The following is a 22,437-nucleotide window of genomic DNA, read 5'->3' as shown; positions in this document are numbered from 1 at the left end:
ACAGCAGAGGTAAGGGAGACTCGTGATCCATTCATTAGGTTAACTACACTTTGCTTCAGTTACCTTTCCCCCCATTAAAGTGCATATATCCTTAACCTTGAACCTCGGCCACAGAATCTTCCAGTGAGTACATTTTTTTTTAAATGTTTATTTTTGAGAGACAAAGCGCCAGTGGTGGGGAGAAGCACAGAGAGAGGGGGGCAGAGGATCCAAAGCGGGCTCCGCGTCTACAGCAGAGAGCCTGATTCGGGGCTCAAATTCACGAACTGCGAGATCATGGTCTGAGCTGAGATCAAAGTCGGGCGCCCACCCTACTGAGCCACCCAGGCGCCCCTCGGGTAGCTACATTTCTAATTATTCAGGAAACCTAGTCCTTGGCTTTTCCTTGGTTTCTTCAAGCCGTGTGAACTCTGAACCGTGGAGCTGCTGGTGTGAACTCTCTTCTAGGAGATGAGGAGAAGCAGAAGACTAAGACGTGGCCAGTCAACACAGGCTTCCTCCTGCTGAAGCTGCGGCCATCACTGAGCATCTTGTATAGCAAGCAGGAGGGAGGGGAAGATGTCTCAAACTCCTCTGACAGAACTCCTTCCTCTCTCTTTTTCTCAAGTTTACGTATTTATTTTTAGAGAGGTGGGGGGGAGGGTGGGGCAGACAGATGAAGAGAGAGAATCCCAAGCAGACTCTACGCTGCCAGCCCAGAGCCCGACGTGGGGCTCGAACTTACAAACCGTGAGATCACCTGAGCCGACGTTGGACACTTTCCCAACTGAGCCACCCAGGCGCCCCATCCTTCTTATTTTCATTTTTACTCCCAATACGATAATTTCACAACATGCAAGTCGTAACCTACACAAAGAGCTCCAAGACTCGGGGTTCCTATTAAAAGGGAAAAACGTCCAAACGGTGCAAGAACCCATGAGCCTAAAATGATCCTTCCCAGCCGCACCTGTCCCTGTTCACATCTGGAGCCACCGCACGCCCCTCGGGGAACACCCTCTTCCGCAACCTCCACAGCACCGACGCTCTCCAACCCACCCCCTGCTCCTGTGAAAATCTGCTCCTTGGGGAAAAAAAAAATTTGTTTTTAGTCATTTGTGCCTTAGTGCCACTAAGCCATGGGATTGTGCCCGGAGTCGGCATCTCTCCTTTTATATTTTATGTCACTTCTCTAAAGCCAGAAGTCACAGATGGGGGACCTATCTGAATATCCTTTGTGGCTCCCCCCAAATCACAACAATGTAGTGACAACCCAGATACTGAGCGTAAACAGCCCACTCGATACATGTGTATTGTTCTTTGCGTCGACACCCGTTTTCACTGCTCCCGCTGACATTCTGACCAGCTCCGGCCCCATCCATCCCTCCCACGAGAGCAAGGCTGCCTTTCCCATTTTCCCTTTCGTTGCTGTTAAAGTCTGGCAAGTGAAACTCAACATTGGTTCATTTGTCTCCGTGTCACCGAGCATTTGACATTTTCCCCTTTTCAATTCGCCTTTTAATTTGGTGGGGGGGAGGGGGGCACGGAGGCAGAGTAGGAAGTCAAACGATCACAGTTGGTCACGAAGGTCAGGGTGCCAGCTTAGAACACGTTGCCAGAAACTCCCATACAGGAGTCAGAGGTATGACCAAAAAAAAAAAAAAAAAAAATCATTGCTCTCCGAACTCCTTACAGAGAAGGGAAGAAGGTGGCACAATTATAATTCATTCAAACACAACGTGGGGAAAAAAAATGAAAAGATCTGGCAGCAAGCCAGAATTATTGTATCGCCCAAACCACCTTCTCGCGAACCCACAATCTCCATGCAGCACAGCCGGGGACGGGAAAAAGAGAGCAGCGTAATAAGCTCAAAAGCAGCACCGTATGAAGTCATTTTCCAATCACACATGATCTGATCACAGGGGAGAGCGACTCCAATGCCAAGAGACTTCTCTGCTGGCACTGGCTCGGGATGTGCCAGGTGCCAAGTCAGGTGCGTTACATAATAATAGGGATTTTCCTTATTTTCAAACTGCCTTCTTTTTTTTTTAATAACAGCTTTATTGAGATATAATTACACACCTCACAGCTCACCCCGTTAGAGAGTGCAGTCCAAGAGTTTCTGGCATATTCAGACTCACGCATCCGCCCTCACGATTTTAAAACACGTGTCACCCCAGAACCCCGGTCGCTCCCACACGCTTTAGCCCTCACCCTCAAATTCCCGCCCCCCCCCCCCCCCGCCCGCCTTAGGCAACCGCCAAAATCTACTTTGTCTCTGTAGGCTGGCCTGGTTTGCCATTTCATGTAAACAGACACAGATTTTCGTGCCCGGCTTTTTCCCTCGGCGGAATGTTCTGGAGGGTCAGGGGCCCACTACCGCCTCTCCCCAGAGCTCTAAGGACTCCGCATGTCTGTCTGCAGGTCAAATCCTCTCGACTACCCTGAAGTCTGTCTCCCCACCCCCTGCAAGCAGTGGAATTTATAACCAGGGTGTAGTCTTACCGGCAGACATTCTGGGTGATTAGCAGCAAAGAGCTTCCATTCATCCAGGGCGTAGTGCTTATGAATTGCCGTAAACATGGAGTGCTAGGGAATAAAACAGCACCATCAGCGCAAGAAGTCAAATGAGTCAGCTCTCCTGCCTCCGAGTGGCAGGGGTGACCCCACAACACAGAAGCATTAGGCGTTCCTGATGTTCACGCTTGATTTGCTTTAAATATGCTATGAGCCAAAAACAGACAAGGTGTGACCAGTGAAATCACAAAACCGCGTTTTCCATTCTAATCCGATGGGACAACACTGCCTTCCGGACTCAGGAGGCCCTGCCCGGAGGCCGGGGAGGGAGGGAAAGGGAAGAGTTCTCAGAACCCTGTCCAGGCCCACCACCTGAGTCAGGCACAGAGCTGAGGACAGCAGCTGCCCTGCCCCTAAGGGTCACCGGAGGGCCACCTGCTGCTTAAGCCAATCCAAAAGAACCTCAACTGACACCTGAAAGCTTTTCTTTGCGTTCATGATCTAAACATGTCTTGCTAAACACGGGCGGTTGTTGGTATTTTTGAGTGAGGGCGGGAGGGAGGAAATTCTGTAACTTACAATCCCCAATCTAGGACTATCAACCCGATCCAACATTGACACTTTGCTCCCAAGCACTCTGCACCCCATTTCGTGCCATTTACCCCCTCGAGCAACCTCATATAGAAATTCTGGCTTCGAGGACAGAAACGGAGCTTAAGGAATTTAACAGCTGCTTGGCCAAAGGGGGGCAAAGGCCCGAATCAAACGCCTATCTGACTGCAGAGCTCAGGTTCCTTCTCTGTCAGGACCCTCTCCTAACTTCCCTGGGTTGACTTCCCCATCTACAATTTCCCATTCTAAAATTCCATGGCTTTATTAACTCATACTGTCTCAGTGGATCCTAGAAACAGAAAGCTCACAGTGTCCACACATGGTTTCAGCGTATGCTATTTCACTGTATTCTCAGTGTACCTTGTCTCAAGAATGGTGAGTCCTTCCTTCCTGTCAAAACGGGCAGGGCACAGCAGGCTCTATATTCTTCACGGACTAGTAATCTGATAATTAATCAGGACTACTCATTGCTCCCTGATCCCACCCACTCTTATACTAATACATAATTCATTAGTAGCAAGGGCTGATCACAGAGCAGGGCAAGGAAAAGACAAGGAGGAAAAAAAAACAAAAAACAAAAACAAATTCCTTTAGCAATGAATTCACTAGCCTCCGGGCCGAAACTCGGTGGGGACTGAATAGAACTGATCACGGAGTCAGACAGACCACCCCCGATTCCACTTTCCGAATTCATAATTTGTTTGAAAATCTTCCTTCTAATCACTGGCTAATAATGAATCCTAACACCTCCTGAGGTTTGGCTTGCTGCCCACAGCAAGAAGCTCTTTCAACTAATTGGATTTATCTTTTCCCTTGGCAGGCATTATCAATGGAAATAGACACACACACACTCTGCACGTCGGAAGCAAACATTTCACATCTCAGATGAATAAGGTGTGTTGCATCTCGGACGTAGCCGCATGGGACAAAGGTCCTGCCCACAAATGGCTTTTCTTTTCTTTTTCCCAAGGCCTGGCTACTAACTCTTCCCCTTATAGGAGATGAGACTAGTTAACTGGCTAAAATGGACCTTGTGTGGTTAGGTCTGTTAGGTTGTTACCTGTCCGTGTGAGTTGGGAGGCAAATCCCTTATTTGGGAGTCAGTCTGGGTTTGAATCTTGGCTCTGTCTCTACCCGACTGGATGCCCTGAGCCAAGTGACCTCTCCTCTTCCTCTCTGCCTCAGTTTCCCCGTCAGGAAAAGGAACACACAGGGAGGAGCTGTCACAACATTACACACGTTGTATCCACTGGCTGGCACATCAGTGCCCCATAAGTGTTTCATACATAATTAGGTAATAAATGCTATTGCACAGACTGCATACAAAGGCGGGTCTGCCCTAATTTATTTTATTTTTGTAAATATTTACTTATTTTTTGGGAGAGCACAAGCTGGGGAGGGGTCGAGGGAGAGGGGACAGAGGATCCTAAGCGGGCTCTGTGCTGACAGGCTGACAGCAGAGAGCCCCATGTGGGGCTTGAACTCATGAACTGTGAGATTGTGACCTGAGCTGAAGTCAAGACGCTCAACCAACTGAGCCACCCAGGTGCCCCCCGCCTTAATTTTAAAGGCAAGGTCAGTCTTCTATAACACGACACTAGTCTCACTTGATAATATCTCTAGTTTCTAAAACTACCAGGAGCATTTTCAAGGAAGAAACGGGTGCAGACCTAAGCCATCTCCTTGAACGCCAAGTCCAGACTCTGTCTTCTGACGGAAAAGAAAAGAAGTACCTCCCGGAAGCCATCAGACTCAGAACCGAATAGCTCGGCCACAGTAAATGATCCGGAATGTCTCAGTTTCCTCCTCTTCTTTGTGTCTGAGCGAGTCCGGGCTGGGCTCCTGACCACCTGTCCAGGGTGAGCAATAGAGTCATCCTACCTGTGACATCACTGCTGCCATCTCGAATGTCCCCACGGTGTCCATGTTGGCCACAATGATGGGGATCCCCGAGTAGGTCTGCTTCGAGTTCCGAAACGTGAAGGTACGCTCAAGATCCACCTAATTGGCAAAAAGGGAAACAGAAACAATGTGCTCTTCAAGTGATCCGTGAAGAACTTCTAGAGTTTGGAGCAAGGGCGAACAACAAAAAGCAAGTGCGTGTCCCTCGGTCCGTTGGTCTCTTAGGGGCTGAGCCACGTGCCCCCAAAACAGGAGAGCTCCTGAGGAGTCAGAGTAACAGGTGGTCATCCAGGGACAAAGCCAACGCAGTACAGAGCACTGGTGGCCCGCCATCGATCCAAACCTCAGAATCGGAAGCTCTCTCCTTCAGCTTTGCTCCCAACCCACTGCCTGCCACCTTCCGCCCCCCAGCCCCATCCATCCTGGCCCTAAACACCCACGCGCATGCTACATTTCCCCACTTCCAGGCACCGGAGGGACCATTCCCCTCCTGGGAAAATCCGCTCCACCCTTCCCTGCCAGGCATGACTTTCCCTTTAATTCTCACCCACCGAGAGAAGCAGACACTCCAAATTCACCCACAGCGAGCTGCAAACCATGAATCCCTTAACCTGTCAACCTTCTCAGCTTGCTTTGTAATTCTGAGCATCCTTCAAAGAGCTGAGAGGAAGTACAGGGAGCCAGGTGTCTAAGCAAACACACACTTGTTCCTTTGATGCGCAAATGGTGGAGGGAGGGCCCTCCAATTCTCCAGCCACTCCAACTTCGGGGCGTCGTCGTGTCTAACCCAGCCCCAGCGGTCGGGGATCCAGGGCAGGTAAGCCAGGATGGTGGGCGCAGCAAAAGTCTGCTAGGCATGCACCACGAGCTAACAGAGTCAGAACCCCTTCTTTGTCCCAGGCAGATCCGAGACCTGTGGGCTCACAGGTTTATTCTTCACCCTTTTCCCGCCCCCCTCTTATCACAGGAAGGTCACCCCCCGCCCCTGCAGGCTCCGCTGCCCAGGCTGGTTTCTGGCCGGGTTCAGCCAATGGAGAAACTGAGTGGGAAAGTGCAGGGCCGTGCGGGACAAGGGAGGGGGGCCTGTATGCAGTCAGCGCCGTTCTCCCAGAATGCCTCGCCTCTGCCTCCGCCTGTGTGGCCTCGGTTCCAGCTGTCGGGGACTGATCTCAGGAACATCACCTCCTCCCCTTCCGAAGCCCCTTTTCACTGTTGCGAATCCCCAGGGTGCCTCCACATCTCACGTGGCATCTCAGCTGAGTTCGGATATCTTGCGTTATATTTCCTGTCGTACCTACTCAGCACTGTTTGTCCCCTGGGCTGGACCGTGAGGGACCCAGGATCATCCTGAAAGCAGGTGCTTCCCCAGGAAAACTGGCAGGAGACACACAGGGGTGGATCTCTGGTCTCTGAAGTGATTTCAACCTACATTAATCCTGGATAGATCGCCAATAATATATACATATATGAATATATCAGCCATTAATCATTGAACAGATCAGCAATAATCATTCCTTACCACTGTTGGTCTAGTTCCTTCTCTTTTCATTTGAGGCAACTTTTTTTTTAAGTTTACTCATTTACTGAGAGAGAGAGAGAGAGAACAAGTAGGGGAGGGGAAGAGAGAGGGGAGAGAGAATCCCAAGCAGGCTCTGCATTGTCAGCACAGAGTCCAGTGTGGGGCTCGAACTCACAAACCAGGAGATCGTGACCTGCGCCGAAACCAAGAGTCTGACGCTTAACTGCTTAACCGACGGAGCCCCCCAGGTGTCCGTCCCTAAGGCAACTTTCACTTTGCAATCAACATGTCAAAAAACACCATGGGACACGTCACTTGGCCTTTCGTGCTTGCTCTCTACACAGCTCCCAGAAGGCTTCCTGGGTGAACGGTGTCCTATGTCTGCACCGGCCTTAAACAGCAAAGCCGAGGGGAAATGAGACGCAGGAACTTCCTGACAGGTGAGGCAGCTTATGGCTTTCTCTACTTCCTTCATTATGACCCTTGGCTGGACTTCAGCGAAGCAAGTTAGATCTACATTCTGAGAGATAACCGAAGGGGTCTATTAATTGCAACCCTCTGTGCTAATGGCACTCCACCATTCTGGCTTGGCAGGCTTAAAATAATCTGAATTCCTTGGTCGCAAATCATTCATACTCCTCCCAAGATGCACAGGGAGGGCAGCCACACTCTGAACCCAGCTGAGCTCGCAATGGGCTTTTCCCAGCACCCCAAAACCTATCAGCAGTATGGAAAAAACAGAGCCCTCCCTGGAAAAAGATCAGCCTTCATGGTGAACTCCTGCCCTTATTTTTCGTCTTCCTATGGTAGATTCCATGCAATCCTTAATTCTAAGAATGAGAAATAAAATTGTCTTCCCCAAGTAAAAATAAACTATTGGGAGTACATATGGGGAGTACAAAATAAAAAGCCTCTGCAGAGCGAAGGAAACAATCGACAAAACTAAAAGGCGACCTAGGGAATGGAAGAAGAGATTTGCAAGTGACATATTCGATAAAGGGTTAGTATCCAAAATCCATAAAGAACTTATACAACCCGACACCCATACGATGAATAATCCAATTAAAAATGGGCAGAGCACCCGAACAGACATTTTCCTAAAGAAGACATATGGATGGCCGAGAGACACACGAAAAGATGCTCATCATCGCTCACTATCAGGGAAATACAAATCAGAACTACAATGAGATATCGCCTCACACCTGTCAGAAAGGCTAAACTGAAAAAGACAAGAAACAACAGATGTTGGTGAGGATGTGGAGAAAAAGGAACCCTCCTGCACTGCTGGTGGGAATGTGAATGGGTGCAGCCACTCTGGAAAACAGTGAGGAGCTGCCTCAAAAAGCTAAAAATAGAACCACCAAAGATTCAGCAATTGCACTGTTGAGTATGTACCCCCAAAAAATACAAAAACACTAATTCAAAGGGATACCCGCGCCCCAGTGTTTGCAACAGCAGTATTTACAACAGCCAAACTATGGAAACAGCCCGACTGCCCCTCAGCTGATGAATGGACAAAGAAGACGTGGTTTATATACACAAGGGAATATTATTCAGCCGTATAAAAGAACGAAATCTTGCCACGTGCAACAACATGTATTACACTGAGTGAATAAGACAGTAAGAGAAAGACATGATTTCACTCATATGAGGAATTGAAGAAACAAAACAAATGAACAAAGGAAAATGGGAGAGAGAGAGAGAGAGAGAGAGAGAGAGAGAGAGCGGCAAACCAAGAAACAAACTCTTAACTCTGGAGAACAAACTGATGGTTCCCAGAGGGGAGGCGGGAGGGGGGGATGGGTTAAACAGGTGATGGGGATTAAGAGTGCACTTGCTATGATGAGCACCAGGTGATGTATGGGATTGTTGAATTACCATATTGTACATCTGAAACTAATATTATGAATTTTAAAAAATTTTTTTAATGTTTATTTTATTTTTGAGAGAGAGAACTGTCAGCACAGAGCCCAAGGCAGGGCTCGAACTCACGAACCGTGAGACCATGACCTGAGCTGAAGTCAGGTGCTCAACTGACTGAGCTACCCAGGCACCCCTAAAAAATGTTTTAACTAATCTTCCCTGATCTTACCCACACAAAGACACCTCCCCAAAATACATCTGTTGTTCACTAAAAGAAATAGATATTTTAAATATTCCAGCCTCCTGGGAACAAAACTTGGTATTTAATCTGACACAGCTGGTCAATGTACCAACTACAGCACCTCCAAATTCCCACTGTGCTAAGCCTGATTTGCAAGGGAACACAAACTAATGAACTATCCCTCCCCCACCTCAAAAATGCATGTTTCTCCTGCCCTTTAAACACACCTTCATCAAAGTCAGTCCCACAGCCCAACATTTGGGGGCCAAAAGCACGAATGGAGGGGCGCCTGGGTGGCTCCGTCGGTTAAGCATCCGACTTCAGCTCAGGTCAGGTTCTCGTGGTTCGTGAGTTCGAGCCCCGCGTCGGGCTCCATGCTGACAACTCAGAGCCTGGGGCCTGCTTCGGATTCTGTGTCTCCCTCTCTCTCTCCCCCTCCCCTGCTCATGCTCTGTGTCTCTCACTCTCAAAAATGAATAAACGTTAAAAAAAATTTTTTTAAAAAAGGCACGAATGGAGACCCACCTACCACATTCCTAAATATCTCAACGTTATGATCGAGCTAACAGGCTTCTACATAAGCATAAGCCTTCTACATTGTGTCCTATCCTCCAACCTTGACAAACATTAATGACCTGGAAAGTACCAGAACATCGTGTCATGGGGAGTGAGCCCCTGGCCTCCGGTCCACACCCTCTTCTCGTCCCACCCAAATCTTGATGTGCACACACAGACCCCCCAGTCTGCACACGAAGCTCCATGCACACACACATCCATTCTCCCAAACAGCTGCCGCCTGGCCACTGCCTGAGGTTGGAGTTGAGCACACCTGCATCACGGCAGGTCCCTGGGAACACACAGCCTGGGAAGGGGCCCTTCCTTGCAAGCCTTGGAATTAGCCTGCAGTCATCTGGGCAAGGAAATCCAGGACTCTGAGTCCCTGGAACACGGCCTTCATGAAAAGGCATGGCCCTCTGGCCCTGTCCAGTGAGGAGGGTATAAGGGAGCAGAGGTGGGGTGTGGGGCAGGGCCCCTTTTGCCTAGATCTATAGGTGGCACTGTTTAAGCAATGCTCTTATTAAATAAAGGATCCATTACCCGTCTCACCTATAAATGGTAAGTCTACAGGGACAATCCCTCTTATCTTTTTTTTTTTTTTAACGTTTTTTCATTTTTGAGAGACAGAGAGACAGAGTGCGAGCGGGGAAGGGGCAGAGAGAGAGACACAGAATCCGAAGCAGGCTCCAGGCTCTGAGCTGTCAGTACAGAGTCCGATGTGGGGCTTGAACCCACGTGACCTGATTGGGGCTTGAACCCACGGACCATAAGATCATGACCTGAGCTGAGGTCAGATGCTTAACCGACGGAGCCACCCAGGCACCCCCCCCCCCTTATCTTTATAGTTCTAGAGAGTGGCTTCAAAAGTGTGGAATAAATTAACGTCTGACCAAGAAGTAAGAATGGTATTGTAGCTTGGCCCCCAGCTTTTCTCAGGGCAATGCTTGGTGAGCCCCAGCCCAGCTCTGTGGATGAGTTCTGTCCCTTGCAGGCTTCGCCACCAGCTGCCAGGATTTCGAGAAGCTCGGGCGGCTGTACGTTACCAGACAGCCACGGGGTTCTCCAAATGGAAAAGACCCCAGCGGTTAGCCCAGCGTCTGTGTGCACACGAGAATCAGCACAGGAGGATTTCCAAAACACATATGCTCAAGCCGCTCCAAACTTACTGAGAACCTTTGTGCTGGAGACAGTATGTGTATTTTGGAGTGTCTCCTTAGGTGATTCTGAAGCATCCATTAAGAACAATTCTACTCACACCCTCTAATTTCATAGAGGCTGCTATGGTTTGAGCTGTGTCTCCCGAAACGATAAAAGATCCGTAATAAGGTCTTCGCCGACAATCAAGGTAAGATGAGGTCAGCACAACAGGGTCCCCATCCCAACATGACTGGTGTTCTCAAAATGGGAAAATTTGGACACAGACACACACAGAGAGGGAGAACATCATGTAAAGATGAAGGCAAAGATAGGAACTATGCATCTATGAGCCAAGGAACACCCAAGATTGTGTGTAAACAACCAGAAAAATAGGAGAGAGAAATGTCACAGACTCTCCTTCCCAGCACTCAGAAGGATCCAGCCCATGGACATTCTGATCTGCGGCTCCTCGCCTCCTGGAGCAGGAGACAATACATTTCTATTGTGTAAGCCACCTCATTTTCTGGTACTTTGTTACAGCTGCCCTGTGAAACTAACATAGCACCAAGGTACTGAAGACAAAGTAGTGCACAGCCTGAGCTAAAATTCAGGTCAGCTTGCTCCCAGCCAAATATCCTCTCCACTGCCGTGCTCTGATCCCCTGTGGGCCAACGTGCAGTGGACCCCTGAGGGTTGACCAGACCTTTCTGGAGCCGATCTGCCTCTCCCTGGACCCCTGGTGAAAAAAATCACTAGAGAGTTTTAAAAGAAGACTGAATTCTTCTCATTGTGTCGTGTCTTCTCTGTCTTAGGACAAGTGGCCAATTCTCTACTGCAAATTTCCTCATGGCCTGACTTCCAAAGCTATAGCTGTGTTGGTAAATTTGTTTTTTGTTCTTTTTTTTTTAAATCTTACCCTAGCCTAAGGGCTCAGGTGGGACATCAGAGCCAGAAATGGGTCCTCAGGAAGAACTGCTTGGGAGTCAAGGAATGTCTGGATGTCCCCAGCGCATCAGATAAAGCCAAAGTTTGTGCTTACACGTGACTTCCTTTGAATGGATTACCCAACCGTCCCCAAGGAGCCCTGTGGGACTTTATTCTCCTGTACCAGGGGCTTGTGAAGATGTGTGTAAATGCAAAGAGTGGACAGCTGAGAGACGACTGCCCGTCTGGCACAATCACAGGAAGGCCACCTGGGCCACCTCCACCTGGACCCTTTGCCGATGGGAGCTGACCTCAACTGCATTTTATGTTTACATTTGCAGAAATGCCCTTGCCGGAATACTAGAACATCTAAGTGGGTGATCATTCTGCCTCTCTCTCCATTTTCTGCTCACTGGCTGATATCCAACACCAGGCCTGGCTCTTAGCAAAAAACCGTCGCTGTGATAAATCTTGTCAAGAGTCGAAACTCCCTTCCCAGAGCCAGACTCTGCTCTTACAGGGTATGTTTTCTCTCCTGGCTCCACTCAGCTCTGCTCTCTGGTTAGGCTCAAAGACTGTCATTTACCACTTTCAAATTTGTTTTCAATTTGCATGCAGGGGGGCACACATTTTAGGCTTATACCTGATGGCACAACGAAAAGTTTTTAACTCCCTGTAAGACATTTCAGGCATCCACAAGCAAACTGAGAAAACACTGAGAGGGGATTGGAAGCCTGCTTAGATCTAGGGCTAACTAGATCCCTCAACATCAACTAAAGCAGGCAGATTGTGGGACACAATCAGCCAGGCACCTACGCTATTAGGGGAACCAACTGGAAAGGCAATCCAGTTAACTTAGGTTTCCATTACCAGAGCTGGCAAACTCCCACAGAAATGGAACTGTGAAAACATTTCCCAAGGGCACAGAGTTCTCACTGCAATGTGGCCACGTAGATTGCAAGGTGCCATTGGAAGCTGGGACATTAACAGTTTCAATCGGCTCAAAGTATGAAACCAAATGATGCAGGACATCATACTATTCTCTGGAAAAGAGTAATTCATTCTATTACCTAAATTCTACATGTTCTACCTTCTCCAGATCCTTTCTGGCTCAGAAAATACATACAATATATCCTTGTTTTAAACACCCATTTGGCTTAATAAGTTTCTCTCTCCTAAGTGGATTCTGAACAAATACTGAAAGAATGTTGAGGCCACCACTTTATCTGTCTGCCCAGAAGCCCCACCTCCTGTTTTGTTCTGGCCTTAGGCAGTGGCCACCTATCACCCAAACCATTTGTTTTTCTTTCAAAAGTCGGCCACTCTTTTAGCACCTTTAAGGACACGAGGAAGGACAGGAAGAGGGTGGTCCCATCTAGGGTGATAAGGGCTAACCATTCCCGGCCTCCTGCAGTCCTGTCCAGACCCACCCTCTCCGGGTCTCTGGGTCCGGCTGCCAACCCTCCTGCTTGAGGTGTCTTGTTCTGGTCACCGGCTAAAACAGGACATGTCTTTAATCCAAACAAGCCCTCGGCTGGCAACCCCAGGCGCTGCGGTTGGGCCCGGGCACAGGCACAGGCGGGCAGCAGAGTTCTTGCAAGAGGATTTATTTATGGTCTCGTGGAGCGGAGCCTTTGGAAGAGTGTGCTGGCTTGGCCTCCTCCTGTTTACTCCTGCGGACCCCACCTCCACACGGAGTCACTTCCTCACCTCCTTCTCCAGCTCTCAGAAGCCAGGCAAAGCCACGGTCACCAGCACACCCTCCCCGGGGGGACTCCTTCCGTGCAACTAGTTTATCCTTCAGGCTGTGACCTTCCTCAGCCCCAGCCAGGGCAGCACCTTCCCTCTCACTCGGGGCCATAGCCAGTCTTCGATCTCATGGACACAGAACCAGCCAAACTGCCCAGGGGGTCCAATCTGCCTCTCACCCTCGCACCTGTGCTGGGGTGTTTTCTGCCTCCCTACAGCTGTCCAGTAAGTAGAGTGGCGCCAGGCACGCGTCCCCAGCCTCACTCCCAGCAAGGTCACTGAAACGTGGAAAGTAAACCCTGAACTTTTGCCGCTCTGGAATCTGCCCGTTTTTCAGGCGTTTTTTTAAAAAATTCCATTGCCGGAGCTGATACTAACGCGGCAGTCGGTTCTCCGCACTCAGAGACAATGCCAAAATCACAAAGCTCTTCGTCGCTGTCGTCCTCTCCTTTACACTTGGGCTCCACTCTTGTCATTTCTGCCCTACGTGCACCCCTCCAGCCACCCTCCCATTCTTTCTAAATCGGCTGGCCACTTGATCTTTGTTCCTCTGTGGTCTAGCCTACTGTGTACTTCCCCCAGCCCACTCAGCCGGACGTATTTAGAATTTTACGCCGGAGCTGGGTCCCTTAAAGACACCTCAAGTCCCGGCGGGGAACCAGCCGGCTTTCCCCTCTCTCAGCAGATGGGGAGGGCCAAGGGGGCCAGCCTCCCATCCACCAAGAGACACACGGAAAAGCCGGCTGGGTTAAGCACATCCCTCCTCCTCCCACCGTCCTCCCCCACCCCAGCTACGCGGAAAACAAATCCCACCCTCACTGCGGCTCTCGAAGGGGCCCACCTCGGCTCGGCTCCTGAGGCTGCTTCGCTTGGGTCGGAGCAGGACATCCTTAAAGTCCAGCTTCAGATCTGCATCTATGCGGGGCATGGTGCAGATCCGCGCGCTGAGGCAAGCCCGGCTGGAGCTGGCAGCTCCTTCCTGCAGCTCGGGCGCCGGGCGGCGGGGGGGCGGCCCGGGGTGCGGGGGCGGGGCGGGAGGCGGGGCATGGGCTGTGGGCGGGGCGAAAGGAGGGGCGGGGCGGTGGGCGGGAGGGGGCGGGGCTTCCCGCGTGTGGCCGCTAGCAGACCAAGGGGCGCGCGCCTTGCGCCCTTAAGGCCCCGCGAAGCGGCAGTCGCGCTCCACCCAGCCGCGCGCTCCCTGGGCCCGCCCAGCTCCCGCTCTGGGCAGTGGGGTGGGGGGGGAGGGGGATGGCGGGGTAGGGACAGACCTGTGGCTCACAAGTTGGCCAGCGTGACATTTTTAACAAACCTTCCTCGCTCCCGCTTACAGACTTGTTGGTTGCGGTGACCGAACTGGCTGGGGTCGGTCGGGGTGGCCGGGGGAATGCGCGTCGTCACGTGGGTCACCGAGGTCTCCCCTCCCCCCACCCCCCATAGGGAGGAGACTTGGCCTGTGCCTGCCTCCCTTGAGGGAAAAGGCCGCTCCTGGGAGGTTTTGCTTCTCTCTCTAATTTCAAGCCCTGTGTGCCCATCAAGTGCTGAGTCAGACCTCTGGCATGCCAAAAGAATAAATCCTGGGGAAGTTGGATAGAATTAAGGAGAAGATTGTGGGCAGGTAAATCTATTTGGCGACCCCGGGGATGAGGCCATTTTTTGTATCCCCTTTGGATGTCAGGGGTATGTTTGTTAGAATAAAAGCGGTGAAGTGTCTAGTCAGTGCAGATCCTGGACTTTGAGGGACCTGACTCCCCTCTGAGGGTTGCCTGTCATGTCAGTTTATTTTTAACTCACTTGTTGACTTGACTGCCGGGAGCCTTTATTATACATTAAGGATGTGCTTAAATGCTAGGCCTGCACCTTCTGAGTCATTCAGAACAACCCACTTAAGAGGGAACCACTTTGCAGATAAGGCAAATGAGGATCACATTAAGGAAATGACTTGCCCATGGTGGCCTTAAAGTTAAATATAAATTGCTGGGTCGTTAGAACTTACTGCGACCTTAACTGAGGCTGCTTTTGCCCTGAGGCTTTGCTCTGTGGGGGTTCAAAAGCTGACTCCCACTGCTTGCTAGCTGGGTGAACTTCCGGGGAGTCTCTTTACTTTTTTAAACCTCAGTTTTTTAATAGGTGAAAAGAGAAAGAAGAAAAAGGCTTAATGTCATCTCCCAGGCTTTTGTGAGACTAAAGGGGTGTGTGTGTGTGTATTTGCACGCACAGGCACACACACACACACACACACACACACACACAATTTATGCACCCTGAATTATTGAATCGCCTGAAGCTAATATAACACTGTTAACTAACTGGAATCAAAATAAAAACTTAAAAAAAAATAAAGTGTGCTTACACAGGCAAAAAGAAATGTATGTCCCCTAGTTGCTCAGTAAACAATAACTAATAAGGGTCGCATGTTACATTATGTGCCTTCTACTTTCTAGCCTCTAAGTACGTTGCTAAAGGCAGGAATCGTCTTTCACTTTCTTGCAGATGACCGCAGCCTCTGGCTGTTCTCAGTGAACTCATATTCGGTATGGCTCACCGGAAAGATACATCACAGCCTTCATTTAGCACAAATGTCTGCAAATTACAAAGGCCTTTGCCCATCCCACTTGCTCTCACTCTCCTTGCTCTCACTGTCCTCGCCCCATGGGAGGTTCTTAAAGTTTCAGGGAAGGAAATGAAAGTTATCAGGGAGAGAATGAAAGTTACCATAATTAGTTGGGTCAGTGAAATTTTTATGGCCCTTGTCAAACCGCTGGGAGCCAGGCAGATGTGCTACTTATTCCAAAATAGTAAAGAGGAACCTAATCTAAGAACCTAATCTGGAGGCTCCTGGGTGACTCAGTCAGTTAAGCATTCGACTCTCAGGTCATGATCTCACAGTTTGTGAGTTCAAGCCCTGAGTCGGGCTCTGTGCTGTGTCAGCATGGAGCCTGCTTGGAATTCTCTCCCCTTGACTCTGCCCCTCCCCCACTCATTCTCTCTCTCTCTCTCTCTCTCTCTCTCTCATTCTCTCTCTCTGTCTCTCAAAATAAATAAATAAGCTTAAAAATAATAAAATAATAAAAAGAGCCTAATCTGATTATGAGTTTCTAATCAAAAACCAAAGTAAGGGGGGGGGGATGCCTGACTGGCTCAGTCGGAAGAGCATGTGACTCTTAATCTCGGGATTGTGAGTTCAAGCCCCACGTGGTGTGTAGAGATTACTTAAAAATAAAATCTTTAAAAAAAAAAGTATAATAAATGAAAGTACTTAAACTTGTAAATGGACTGAGTAATAGATATTCAAAGACTTTTAAAGGTGATTGTTACCATTTGGTAGATGTAGAATAACATTTTTAAGTAGACTATATAAACTCAACAAAGAAACAAGTTTTTAAATTTGCGCTTTGGCTAAATTCAATGGTTTTGTTTGTTTGTTTGTTTGTTTGTTTGTTTGAAGTCAAAATACCTGAATGGCTATTTCTGAGATCTGCCCACAGGGATGCAAATAACTCATATATAACACCGGTTGTTCCCCAGGCCAGACATTGTACCAAGTGTTCTACGTGTGTTATTTTTTAGTTCTTCCACTCGATGACACTAGGAGATGGTCGCTATCACTATCTCCTCTTTACAGGTGAGGGTGCTGAGGCTACAAAAGCGCAGATTGTAAAGTTAGCTGGGGTAAATCAGCACTCAAACCCAAAGCTGACTCTTCACTGCCATGCTTCCCCCAGGCTACATTGTCACAACATGTCACAGAGTGTCCCCACTACCCCCCAGAGGTTCTTCACCTTGGGTCTAAAACCCCAAGAGGTCTCTAAGTTCAAGGGATCTGAGAACTTGAGTGGGAAAAAAGTTATGTCTGTATTGTCACTAACTTCTCATTGAAATTTAGCATTGCCTACAATTGTGAATGTGGGCAACGGACAATAGTTTACTAACACCACCTATGACTCTCTCATCATGTCACAGATCTTTTCATCCCTCTTTATAATCATTGAGACCCCTCCTCTCTACTTCAAACGTATGGTAGCTATTAAATATGCCATCAGATCTTGTCATTTAATGCATTACTAAAGGAGTATGTAAAATACTGTTAGAAGTAAGCTCATCCACCCAATCAGAGGAAGGATGCCAAGATTCAGAGCACAGCGAAGCCAGGCTTTAATCAACATTCTTGCAAGAGCAGGTGTCTGATGGACAGGCACACTGGGGGCAGTTACAGCAGACAGTGTATCTCCTAGCAGGCAAGTCCCTCCCCTGGTTCCTCATTGGCTGAATACTATAGAGGTAAGTCCCTCCCCTGGTTCCTCATTGGCTGAGTACTACAGTGGTTACAGCCTTACCCAGATGTCGCTTATGCCTATGTAAGGCAAAAGGTAGTCTGATTGAAACAAACGTACATTCCCTGAGGTGACACAGAGACTTTCAGTCCCTCCTCCGTTTGTTCTTTGGCGCATGCTGGTTGCAAAGCCCCTGAAAATAAGCCTGCGTGCAAAACGGAGAGGGGAAGAAGAATCAGGAAGCGAAGTGTCTAAGGGTTTGGGACCCCATTGTTGGGCGGGGGTTCCAATAGGTTTTAAACCTACTGTTAACTAGACAGCACAGCTTTTACTTGGTATTTCTGAAAATGAATCATCTTCATTACTTCTCACAAATACTACAGCCCAGTTTGTTTGTATTTAATACCTGTATTGCAATATAATTAGTTTCCTTGGCAATCTTGTGTGTTTTATGTGATGCACTTAAAAATATTACTCTCAGGGGGCGCCTCGATGGCTCAGTTGGTTAAGTGTCCTACTCTGGATTTCGGCTCAGCTCATGATCTCACAGTTAGTGGGTTCAAGTCCCATGTCAGGGTAGATGACAGTAAAGAGCCTGCATGGGATTCTCTTTCTCCCTTTCTCTTTGCCCCTCCCACGTGCTTGCTTTCTCTCTCACACACAATAAAAAGTATATATATTATTCTCAGGTTTGCAATTTTAGTTAGCTTTTTAAGAAATTTTCTGTTTCTTTTTTTTTTTTTTTGAAAAATTTTGTACTAAGAGACCGTATTCGATTGTTTTTGCACGATTAAAGAAAAGAATCCGAGAAGTCCTCCAAAGGTATCTCTTGTCACAAGAAAAAGGCTAAGAGCCCCTCCCCACTACCCGCCCAGATTCTAGGTTTCCCAAGGTCAAACATCTTATTTGTATTGCATAGCTGAGATCTGGCATAAAGTGTGTGATCCTCTGGAGAGTGAATCAGTGACTGCACGTTTGCAGGAAAAAGAAAAATGAAGTAGAACCCAGAGGTGGAGAAATGGTAGCTGCTTGGAGAAACACTAGTTCAATTTGAATCTGAACTCAGAATTAAGATAACTGCTCAGGACCACAGGAGGTCCAGACAAGCCAGGCGCTGAGGGGGGCCTCTCTCAGGATCACACAAGGAACGATGCATCCTTAAATTTTCCTTTTCCGGCCCCAAAACTGCGTCTTCCCAAGAGTGGGATCTGTGTCTCTATTGCTTGTTTATTATTTTTATAAAGGCCTTATTGAGATAGAGCTCACACACCAGACAATTCACTTTTCTAAAGTGCACACGTCAGTCCTTTTTAGTCTATTCAGGGCTGTGCTTCGATCACCACGATACGTTTCAGAACTTTCGCATCACCCCAAAAAGAAATGCAACACCCACTCGCGGCCACTGCCCATTTACGCACTTTGCCCCCACCCCCATAATTTCAGGCAGCCACCCATTAACTTTCTGTCTCTCTGGATTTTCCTATTCTGAACATTTCATATGAATGGAATATATACTATATGGTCTTTGCCATTGGCTTCTTTCACTTAACATATTTTCCAGGGTCGTCTACATGGTAGCACACACCCTATTCCATTCCTTTCTGTGGCCAAAGAATATCCTACCAGTCCTCTTACATTTTGAACCCTGGATGCCTCGTTTGCTTCACCCTAGCCCCAGACATGTAACACCAGTCATGAAGTACTGATAAAAGGTTCTTCTGATTTCCCAGGAAAGAGATTTCTGGAGGAGGATGACATACCTCCATGACAGTATCAGAAGTTTCTGGAGCTGAGATTCTGGGGGACTGCGCACCTTATGAAGAGCTTTGCAGATTGGTATCGAACACTGATCCACACTCCACAGGGGCCAGGCATGGGGTCCCATCCAACCTTGCGTTCCAGATACCATCTATGTGCTGGGCTTCTCAGGGGGGCTTTGATTAAGGGCTAAGCAGACATAGAGCAGGGCTGAATATAAATTCTGAAGGTCTTAGGGTATAAAAGCAAAACCACAGCTTCTGTCTTCTTCCCTCTATTTCTTGACCCTTCAACACACTACAGACTTCCCCCCTACACACACACACACACACACACACACACACACACACACACACACACTTGAAGCACATGGCTATCTAAACCTTGTGAATTGTCATTAACATTAATATAATGTAATTCATAGCAGAGGCCGCAGCTGACAGCCCACGGAAGGTACGCTTGGTTTGGCCAACGAACAGAGAACTTTTTAACGTTTTCAAAAAATGTTTATTTATTTATTTTGAGAGCATGAACGTGGGAGGGACAGAGAGGGAGGGAGAGAGAGAATCCCAAGCAGGCTCCACACGGTCAGTGCAAAGCCCGACGCCGGGCTCAAACTCATGAACTGTGAGATCATGACCTGAGTCAAAACTAAGAGTCGGACGCCTAACCAACCGAGCCACCCAGACACCCCAACATTTTTGAACTAGCTGCCAACAGCTAAACACTGAGAATTTTTACACTGAAAATCTGAATGACTAGCTCGCTTTTAGAAATTGGGAGGCCTGTCCTAATTGGGTCATCATCCCCTCAGAAAAACACCGTCTGCTGGAGGTCACCAATGTTGTCTCCTTAGATGGGGCAGAGGGTCTCTAATGGCTCTGATGACAATTAACTCAACCTTCCTGGCACATTCATAGTCATGTAAGTTCTCGGCCCCTGATTGATAATATATGCTGAGAACAGTGCCTCGCTTTGTACAGAGAAACTAAATATAAATTTAATTTGCTTGTCTTTTGGGGGCACGGAGATTTGCATGTACACGTGTGTGAGTGCTTATTTAACTTATTTAATTAGACAAGCCAATGGCATCACAACAGCATTTAGACTACTAGATACAACACCACAACAAGGGGATTTGTCTGTAGGATATGATTCTACCTTTAAGATAATACTAGAAATTAAAACTTATCATTGTATTATTCTAAAGGTTGTTATTATTACAATGAGTCAAAATTAGTCTGGTATAATCATCATCCTGGTGATCTCATTTCTTTTTTTTTTTTTTAAGTTTATTTATTTATTTTGAGAAAGAGAGAAAGGGTGTTTGTACATGAATGGGAGAGAGGGGCAGAGAGAGAGGGAGAGATAGAATCCCAAGCAGGCTCCACCCTGTCAGCACAGAGCCCAGCATGGGGCACAATCTCACCGACCATGAGATCATGACCTGAGCCAAAATCAAGAGTTGGACGCTTAGCCGACGAAGCCACCCAGGTGCCCTATTGATCTCATTTCTTTTGATTAAAATCGTCAGTGTTAACTAATTTGCATGTAAATTTAAAAAAATAAAAACTAAAATTAAAAAAAAGAAAAGAAAAAAAAATCCTGAAACCATGTTGCACCATATACTAACTAATTTGGATGTAAATTTTATGTAAACATAAAAAAGAAAATTAAAAAAAGAAAACAAAAAAAACCTTCAGTGTTGACCATCACAGAGAAGGGAAGAAAATAATCTGCAAATTAAAATCCCCTGAAGAGTTTGCCTTTACATGTTAACATGGCGTTCGGCCAGTTTATTGGAAATGTTTTCTTGCACATTTTTCTCTGAGGTAAGGTCTCCATTTCTTAACTAAATTTTGTTTCCAGCCTAGGCAATGTTATCTGAAACTGAAAGATTACTTTGACTTTGCCTTTCTTGATATTGCCATAATTTCTACCTCTGAAGACGCCTTTTTTTTTTAATGTTTATTTATTTTTGAGAGACAGAGACAGAGCAGGAGCGGAGGAGGGACAGAGAGAGAGGAAGACACAGAATCCAAAGCAGGCTCCAGGCTGACAGCTGTCAGCACAGAGCCCAATGTGGGGCTCAAACTCACGAACCATGAGATCATGACCCGAGCCGAAGTCAGACAGTCAACCAATGGAGCCACCTGGGCACCCCTGAAGTCCCCTTTTTTTTTTTTTCTAACAAAGTCAAATACCTTGAAATATTTGGTAACATGCCAAAATAATTATATTTTCAGATAAATACAGCCACATGCCTACAGGTGACAGTTTCTCTCTGCTTCCAGAGCCATGTAGGAGGCCGTCCCGGCCCTCCTTTGGGTGTGCGGTCCTTGTAAATCTCAGACCACAAACTCCGTGTGCCAGAAATCTGTTCCTCTTTACTTTCTTTCAGATAACTTGGACTTGGTTTCTAGCTTCCTGTCTTGCTGAGATGAAGGCAGGGTTTTGTTTCCACTTGTCACCGGGGCCTCCCCTACATCAGGTGTGTGGGTCTTGCAGCGACAAAGGATGGAAGCTGACTCTGCATCCGTCATTGACCACACTAGTGGTCCCATTGTCTCAGTTCCCAAGGTCCCTATGGTCCTGTGGCTCTGATGCTTCTTTGCTCCTTGTGGGCAAAGGCATTTTGCTGAGACTAGGAACCTATGCCAGGGGCTTCCTCCTTGCTCTCTGTGCCACATCTCCCAGCTGCTGGATAGGGAAGGGACAGGTTTGCAGAAAACCCACACTTCTTTCCCGAATCCAGAAGAATAGTGCCCTTTTCTGCCTCACCCATGTTCTCCGTAACATGCTGACTTTCTCTCCCACTCCTCCCCCCCCCCCTGCCCCCCGCCTACCCTGGGGACACCCAACACAATCTCCTCCATGTGTTTAGGCCTTCACAAAAGGCAGGAAGTGTTGTGGGTTTTTACTTTCAGCTCTGCACAAATTCTCTAGGTAAGAAAATATAGGGGCGCCTGGGTGACTCAGGCGATTAAGCGTCCAACTCTTGATTTCGGCTCAGGTCATGATCTCACGGTTGGTGAGATCAAGCCCCACATCAGGCTCCACATTGTCAGTGCAGAGCCTGCTTGGAATTCTGTCTCTCTCTCTCTAAATAAATAAATAAACTAAAAAAAAAAACAAAAAACAAAGAAACTATGAAGAGCTTTAATGTGTGCTTGAAATGAGAGAATCAACACTATACAGAGAAGAAAAACATTAGTAGTTCAGGAAAGGTATCGGATTACCAAAATACGGCTAATAAAGGTGACATTTAAGTGCATTTTCCTTGAAAGGAAAAAGGAAAGAAGGAAAGAAACAAAAAGGAAGTCATTTCTTCTATTCCTTCAGGAAGTTCTTTGACCAACCTTGAGCCTGCTGACTGTTCTAGTTAGCCTGTTTGAACATATCAAAGCAAG

At 47.8% G+C, this 22,437-nt stretch overlaps 1 protein-coding gene across 1 annotated transcript in view; it reads right to left on the bottom strand.

Annotated features, from left to right (window-relative positions):
• Nucleotides 1–14,008, bottom strand: part of GMPR (guanosine monophosphate reductase) — a 43,720-nt gene extending 29,712 nt beyond the window's left edge. Inside the window, exons 1-3 of the mRNA XM_027040343.2 lie at nt 13,840–14,008; nt 4,987–5,106; nt 2,482–2,565 (exon numbers count right to left, since the gene is read on the bottom strand). Coding sequence (XP_026896144.1) covers nt 2,482–2,565; nt 4,987–5,106; nt 13,840–13,926 — 291 coding nt within the window. The 5' untranslated portion in view covers nt 13,927–14,008. The remainder of the gene's footprint in view (nt 1–2,481; nt 2,566–4,986; nt 5,107–13,839) is intronic.
• Between the last annotated feature and the right edge of the window lie 8,429 nt (nt 14,009–22,437).

Source organism: Acinonyx jubatus, chromosome B2 (genome assembly GCF_027475565.1).
Source record: "Acinonyx jubatus isolate Ajub_Pintada_27869175 chromosome B2, VMU_Ajub_asm_v1.0, whole genome shotgun sequence".
Classification (NCBI taxonomy): Eukaryota; Metazoa; Chordata; class Mammalia; order Carnivora; family Felidae; genus Acinonyx; species Acinonyx jubatus.
This window is presented reverse-complemented; position numbering and strand designations above follow the sequence as displayed.